Genomic DNA, 7,707 nt, shown 5'->3' with positions numbered 1-7,707 from the left:
AAGTGAAAGTAAAATGCGCACGGCGCTTTTAAGCTATTTAAAAGCGAAGGAAAGCGAGGAAAAGAGGGAAAATTCAAACGAACTAAAAACGAACAATTGCTTTACGCCGGATTGCCGCTATTTCAAAGTGAAAGTAAAATGCGCACGCCACTTTTACAAGCTATGTAAAAGCGAAGGAAAGAGAGAAAAAGAGGGAACGCCTCGCCCCCGCGGTGATACCGGTATTACCGGTGTTGTCACATGTCGATTAACCGGTGGGAAAATTTCCTCACTGTCACAACCCTAATCTCCAGCATTTATGTATGATTGACAAGCTTTTCGCTTCCTAATGGCAGTTGCATTGAAATTTCAGATCGTTGTGAAGCAACTGTTACCTTCTGCTTATTCACCTTGATAAAATTAATGAATAATGAATATTTGAATTATATATCCACACAAATTAAACGACCACCGATAAGTTTGAAAGAAAAGCATAGGAGGTTTTATAAGGCTAATCAATGTAAATAATGTAATAATTATAAAATAAATATTTCAGACATAATTACTCATAATCGTGCATTTTACAGAAATGAAAAAGTGTTATGAGAATAACATTTTAGTCCAAAAATTGGTAATTTTTACCTTATATTCTTAGTGTTGATTAGATTATATAACTAACTGTATTTGATTAGATTCAGTATGATGGTCGCATATGGTCTAGCCGCAAAAGTTTAAATAGTTCAGTAGCAGAAATAATATTCACAATGTCTCAGTGATACTGTACATGACTTTTCTAGGTTTAGCCATTATTTGCCTCATTGTACTATATAATTCTCTTTAAAACAATCTCAGGAGTAGTTCTGAGAGTAGGTTAAAGAGTAAAACTTTACATGAAATGAGATGAAATGCTATTGTGTTTGTGGCTTTCTTTAGGGAATGGAGGGTGTTCCAGGGTTTAATGGAGCAGATGGAGTTCCGGTAAGTGTCATTTTGTTTATATCCACAGTATTATGTTTAACGATGTCATTAGGCATAAATAAAGCAGAGTTTTACAAGATGGCAACAAGAGAACCACTGAAGGTAAAACAGAATATGTTGGTCAAGTCTTTGTTTCTGATCTCTCATCAGGGCCATCCTGGGCCGTCTGGACCTCGTGGAAAACCAGGAGCTGACGGTTGTAACGGAACCCGGGGAGAATCAGGAACACCAGGCCTTCCAGGACTCAATGGTGGACCTGGAATATCAGTACGAGTGTTCATTTATGCATAGCTCATCTAACCCATAATGCTTTTATTTTCTCTCTTTCAATCAATTTGTCTCTGTGTACTTGCCTATCTCTAAATGTAATATTCTCTAGGGCCGGCCAGGAATGAAGGGAGAGAAGGGTGACCCTTTGGATCTGTGGGTCTATATGGAAAGATTCAGGGTAAGGGGAACTAAACGTTTCACCAGAGGATACGAAACCAGAAACCAGTTTTAGTTTACCTTAACCCTTTATTATGTTTACATTTACTATAAATTGAGTAAATGCATTTGATTTCGTTTTTTAAAAAAAAGTATCGTAATTCTATGACATATTATTACAGGGAGATCCAGGACCACCAGGTTTTCGAGGATTTGCTGTAAGTTTGATTTTTATCATTTGTCTTGTGACAGAACTGAAACTGAATCATCAGGGACGAAAAGGTGTTTTCTAAAATATTTCATTGCACCCTTACAGGGACCAACTGGTAACCCAGGGTACAGAGGAATGCCAGGATTACAAGGTCCTTGGGTGAGTTAGTGACACACACAATAAAATTACTGGTATAATAAAAGTTATTATTATAATTATAATTAGGGATGTTATAATTAGGGCTGTCAATGTAAGTTGTCAATTTGGTGCGATTATTTATGTAAAAAATAATGTGTTAAAATTTTTAACGCACTTAACACACCCTGCTCCAGCCCAGACCTGTACTGATGCAGGACGACGACAGCATATAGAATGCAGTTATATGCCCCTAAAATTCAGGATACAAGGGCAAAAAATGGGTTTTTGTCTTATATTTATATCATATGGTAAAGTTCAGTAATATCACACAAAGAGAGTGTTATTTTACCGAATATCTACACAATTTCAATAAAAAAAAGGTAATATTGTGTTGAATTTTAAAGAGCAGGTCATATGGTATTTTAAAGTGTCCTAATATTGAGTCCCCTAAAACAGGTTTAAATGCATCTAAGGTCAGAAAACATTGTAATTTTATCAGAATATACATTTAATATTAGAGTCATTTGCCAATGATTTCGAAACGATTCGTTCCAAGCAAGTTCGGAGCAAACCCCTCCCTTCCATAAGCCTACTCTGCTCTGATTGGTCAGCTAATGACATAAAATACAAAAACACTTATGCAAGTGAATCGTGCCCACAGCTAAAGTTTAGCTGCTAAACTGTGAACAATTAAAACAATAATGGTGGATGCGTTAGCCGAGTGCTAACGTGACTAACTGATGAAACAAGTTTGTAAACCAAACTGTTTTAAGTAATTAGAACAACGTCAGTCTACATTAATCGACACATTCTTAGGAAATTCACAGCGTAGTTCACAGTGAATTATCTGAACTACTTCAGTAAGACAGTGATATCGTGCTTTACCTGGAAACCTAAAGCTGCACTAGGTATACATCACATATTAGCTCAAAAACTTGATATTTTGAGCACTCATTTGAAAATGTACACATAACGTATCAATCGTACTTACAGGTTGTGGTTCGTAGAGCTTGTTAGCCCAAATTAAGAAGATTAGAAGCCAACGAAGATAAAAGCCAAGATTACAGAAGCCGTCCTTGGTAAAATGACATGCACACAACAAAAGGTTCGAATTGTATTTCTGTGGTATCCTTGTACACAGCATCTTCTCAACATGATGTAAACACACTAACTAGCGGAAGTGTTTGTGGGCAGGTCAGACTCTGTTCGTATTTCGCGGGCAGGCGGGGATTATGCAAATGTGTTACCCAGTGACGTACACAAACAGGCAAAAGATTCGAAAATATGACGACTCGTTAAGGCGATTCAGAATCGACTCTCTCTTTTGAGAGACAATATCTTTATTTATCATGCACTTTTTTGATTAACAACTTTGCAGATTGTTTTCATTTAAGGATAGCTACGTTATAAACTGCAAAATAGATATTTTTCAAAAACCCATATGACCTGCTCTTTAAACACAGTATGGCAGTATTGTCTGTTTTTGCTCAATTTCGCTAACAAAAATAGATGCAAAACAGCTTGAACAAATCAAGTGAGCCAATGAATCAGGGATCCATTCATAAAGACAGTCACTTGATTTGTTTCTGAATGAATCAGCCATTTTAACAAATTGGTTGAATAAATGACTGTATGACTGGTTTTAGTATTTAGAGTATCATAATTTCTTAGCCCAAATCAATCACTAATAATTAGTAATGACAGCCCTAGTTATTATATTAGTACTGCTTGCTTTATTCCAAACCTAGCATCACTTCTTCTTACTTACTTATTATCTTTCTTTAGGGTCCTACTGGCTTTAAAGGTGTTAAAGGACAAAAGGTAAGTAAAACATGTTTTGCTTAATTTTATTTTTAAGATTTCCATTCGTGTTTTATGACAGCATACTTTGGTAAATAAACATCTTCCATTTGATGTTAATGTGTTGTCTTTGTACAGGGTGAAAGCAGTAAAAAAATAAAAGGAATGAAAGGAGAATTGGTGAGACAAATTTTTAGTGTCTTATATCAGACTAATATCACGGTCTATAATCTGCACTGTTAAACCAATATGAATTTTATATCCGTACCACAGGGGGAGATTGGAGAGCCAGGCCCACCAGGACCTTACTCACAAATCCGTACAATCCCTTCAGAATTGCAGGCAAGAAGAACATGAGTTTATGAGAATATTACAAGGGGAGCAAATTATCTGTCTACTGTAATTTTCATCTCTCTCATTTGTTTTAACAGGGTGTAAAAGGCTTGAAAGGTTATAAAGGTGAACCAGGAGATTTGGTAGGTGGCTTTTTTGAACACAAAAATTAATTTTAGGAATGAAAACCCAGTCTTACAGTGGGTTCAGAATAGCTGGATCACACTAAAAAAAAATGTGTTTGTTTTTTGCATAATTTTAGTCTGATTTTAATGGTCATATAAAATATATTATTGAAATGTAATCCTGAGTTTTGCAGATGGCCTTTCCTCATTCAAGTAGATAAGAGTCAATAGAAAATAGCTGGCAATGTCGCCACTGAGTGAACCTACAGGGACTTCGGCAGTATCTTGATAATAATATTTTGTATTTTAAATTATTTCAGGGGTATTTATCTGCCAAAGGAGAGACTGGTGTGTCAGGGTTTCCAGGACAGCGGGTATGATTGATAAAGAGCTGAAATCTCTTCATTAACCCTATGCAAAGACTTTTCAAAAAAAGCAAAAAAAACAATCACAATGTATGAACCAGCTCTTCAACAGGCACATCAGAGAATGGACATCTACCTTTTTTGCTTTTTTTCTAATCTGAAAGTTTTTGGATATGCACACATATTTCAAATTTGTATCTAAAATATTTAACCAATTCTTATTAATTACAGGGTAACCCCGGACGAAATGGCTTGCCAGGACCAAGGGTAAATCATTTTGATCATTTTCCCAACAGTGCATTGGCATTTGTACATTTGCGTGGACTTAAGCATTTCTTAAAGTCTTTCTCCATTCCTACAGGGAGAGATTGGACTTCCAGGTTTCCCAGGAAATTCTGGCAGCAAAGTATGAATCTATTTCTGGTTTAGCGTGTCATACCTTACCATTCAATCTGCATCAAAAGTTGTGTGACCTAAATGCATATCATTCAACAGGGAGACAGAGGAGAACCTGGAGAGCTGATAGGTCCTTTTGATGATACTGGAGGTACTAAAAATAATGCAAAAAAGATTATAAAGATTATAACTGTTTAATATCTGCTGTTTTAGTAGTCCTAATCCAACTTTCAATAAACAGTCCAGTTTCTTAATTTTTTTATTACTTTGCTTCCGTCCGTTTCTCTTGCTTATATAGTGGGTCCTCCAGGACCTCCGGGAGAGCGTGGCCCAATTGGAAATTATGGTCCTAAGGGTGTTAAAGGACTGCTGGGTCCCCCAGGCCCCCCTCCCACTGAACAACAACCAGGTATTTTTCAATCTAAAATGGAAATTCTGTCATTATCTGATGGTGCGAACTTGTATGTCTTCTGTCTGTTAAAACACACAAGGAGAAGTTTAGATGAGAAATGCTGCTCTTTGCCATGCTTTGCATTCAACGAAACAGCTTGGATATCATTCCCATTGTGAGACAAATAACCCAAAATTATAAATAGTATACACTGAAAAAGTTTTGCCCTCTGTCATAACTCTCAATTTGATTCTCACTTATGTTGTCAGAAATATAGATTTTTCGAATTCAGAATATTTAAAATTACTTCAATACTCAATTTCCACAGTAACGTTAACACCAGTAACAGCTGCAATTTCACCTCTGTTATAACTCCGAAAGTGAGCTGATAAACAATGCTGTGTGTTTATTTTAATTAAAAAGTATATAAACCATTGCATGTTTCAGAGAATATATAGCTCACGTTCTGGCATTTTCATTTTCACGACTCGGTTCACAGTAAATGTAGTGAACTCTCTTTATGTGTTGTGAGTTTAACATGCATGTGGGAATGCAATGTGTGCCAGTTATACTTTTTCATGTTTGCATAATTTCCAACAGCAGAATTTTAGTTCATAATTTAATTTTGACCATAGTCAAAGTATTTTCTTAACTTACTGCCCTTAATCTTTTGCCAGTTTTTCCCTGTGGTATTGAAAATGGTATTGAATATTGATGTCTTTTAAGTTATCATATCGAAGTTAGAAATTATAGTATCTTGATAACACTAGTTCACACTAAGGAGTAGTCAAACTTGCTGTATCACGATAAGTGACATGGCACACAAGGCCAATAGCAATTCATCGACATCAAAGGCCAAACTCATCTTTTTGACGGGTTTCAGATGAAAACTTTAGAAGATTTTTATAGCACATGAGTCGTATGGACTTCTTTTATGGTACTTTTATGATGCTTCTTCTGACGTTTTTGGAGCTTGACAGCCCGTGGTCTCTATACCTTTTTTGTATTGGAAAGAACAGTGTAAACACCTTCTTTTGTTCATCCACAGAAGAAGGAATGTCATATGGGGTTGGCATTAATAATATAATCATAACATTTTTGAATGAACTTTTTAACAATTTTTAACACATTTTCAAATACATATGGGCTTAGACATTACTTTAACCAAACTCTGTCATTGATATGATTGGTTCTCTGATCCACAGTGGATTTGTGGGGTCCAGAGGGACCACGGGGATCAAAGGGAGCCGAAGGTGAAACTGGAGAACCTGGTAATACTGCCACTGAGCCTGGGCCACCTGGCTCTGATGGGCTGCCTGGATTTCGTGGACCACCTGGACCCAAGGGATCATGTAAGTGTGAATTTCGAAACCAGAACAAAACCTGGTGCCATCACTAAATGCCATGCTAATAAAGCATTTTCATATTTATACAATAATATTGTGAATTAGTATTACAATTTTCAAATGTAATTTATTCCTGTGATGACAAAGCTGATTTTTAGGCATCATTACTCCAGTCTTCAGTGTCACACGATCCTTCAGAAATCATTCTAATATGTGGATTTAGTGCTCAAGAAACATTCCTTATCAGTGTTGAAATCAGATGTACTGCAAAAGCTTTGTAACAATTCAAAACTCGTTATTGTCATTTTTAATCAGTTTAAAGGCACAATATGTTAAAAATATAATAAAAGATTTTTTTTATTCAAATATCCAAAAACCACTAGAACAGTGTTATATATTTTGCTGACTTGTGTACTTACATTATCCCAAAAGTTTCGATGCATGAATAGGGATGGGTATCGTTAAGGTTTTAACGGTATTACTACTCTTACCAATACTGCTTATCGATTCGGTACTTTAACGGTATTCTTATCGGTACTTTTTGTTTTATATATATATATACAGTATATATATATCTATATATATATATCTATATATATATATATGACAAATTAAGAGCTGAAATTTTCTCCCAACTGTTCTCCTCCACTTAAGACATAAACTGTGTTTAAGTAAATACTCTCCAAGCCGGCCATTTTGACATATTTCTGTGTGTATTTGATCGTTTGGACATGCACCAGAAGCTCAAAGTGTAATTTGTTTGTCCGTTTTGGAGCGCACACACATTTCAGCCTGAGGAACAGCGTCTCTTCTTTACCTCATGTCTTCTTTTGTATAATCCTTCGAAGCCAAAATCGAAATAAAAAAATGAAATTAGCTTAATAAAACCGCCACAGGCCTAAAGTGTAAGCAGATGTTTGAATGTTTAGTTCTCTCCTCTATCATAATTAAACAGAGCTTTCATGTTGCGCGTGCTGAAGCTTCTCCGCGATTGATCTTGCTTCTGAATTGCGAATAGCAAAAATGCATCATAGACAAATGTTTGAAAAACAGCGGGTGACTCTGGTGAGATAGAATTTGCAAGATAATGTATATATAGCAATAATAAATGTATGTGTGTTTTATTAATTTCTCCAGTACCGAAAGCAGAACCGTTAACGTCAGAGCTTATCGATACTCCGGTCTTTCATAATTTAGCCCCGGGACCGATTAAATACCG

The 7,707-nt window shown here is 35.8% G+C and overlaps 1 protein-coding gene across 1 annotated transcript in view; it reads left to right on the top strand.

The window, feature by feature from the left end:
- The window catches only part of LOC107688715 (collagen alpha-2(IV) chain-like), a 103,780-nt gene that overhangs the window by 77,018 nt on the left and 19,055 nt on the right, over positions 1–7,707 (top strand). The window contains exons 6-20 of the mRNA XM_016486450.1: positions 913–957; positions 1,108–1,224; positions 1,337–1,405; positions 1,566–1,601; positions 1,700–1,753; positions 3,518–3,553; positions 3,671–3,712; positions 3,806–3,874; positions 3,964–4,008; positions 4,311–4,364; positions 4,587–4,622; positions 4,717–4,761; positions 4,851–4,902; positions 5,050–5,160; positions 6,348–6,494. Coding sequence (XP_016341936.1) covers positions 913–957; positions 1,108–1,224; positions 1,337–1,405; positions 1,566–1,601; positions 1,700–1,753; positions 3,518–3,553; positions 3,671–3,712; positions 3,806–3,874; positions 3,964–4,008; positions 4,311–4,364; positions 4,587–4,622; positions 4,717–4,761; positions 4,851–4,902; positions 5,050–5,160; positions 6,348–6,494 — 958 coding nt within the window. The remainder of the gene's footprint in view (positions 1–912; positions 958–1,107; positions 1,225–1,336; positions 1,406–1,565; positions 1,602–1,699; positions 1,754–3,517; positions 3,554–3,670; positions 3,713–3,805; positions 3,875–3,963; positions 4,009–4,310; positions 4,365–4,586; positions 4,623–4,716; positions 4,762–4,850; positions 4,903–5,049; positions 5,161–6,347; positions 6,495–7,707) is intronic.

Source organism: Sinocyclocheilus anshuiensis, unplaced genomic scaffold (assembly GCF_001515605.1).
Source record: "Sinocyclocheilus anshuiensis isolate Anshui unplaced genomic scaffold, SAMN03320099.WGS_v1.1 scaffold9, whole genome shotgun sequence".
Taxonomy (NCBI): Eukaryota; Metazoa; Chordata; class Actinopteri; order Cypriniformes; family Cyprinidae; genus Sinocyclocheilus; species Sinocyclocheilus anshuiensis.
This window is presented reverse-complemented; position numbering and strand designations above follow the sequence as displayed.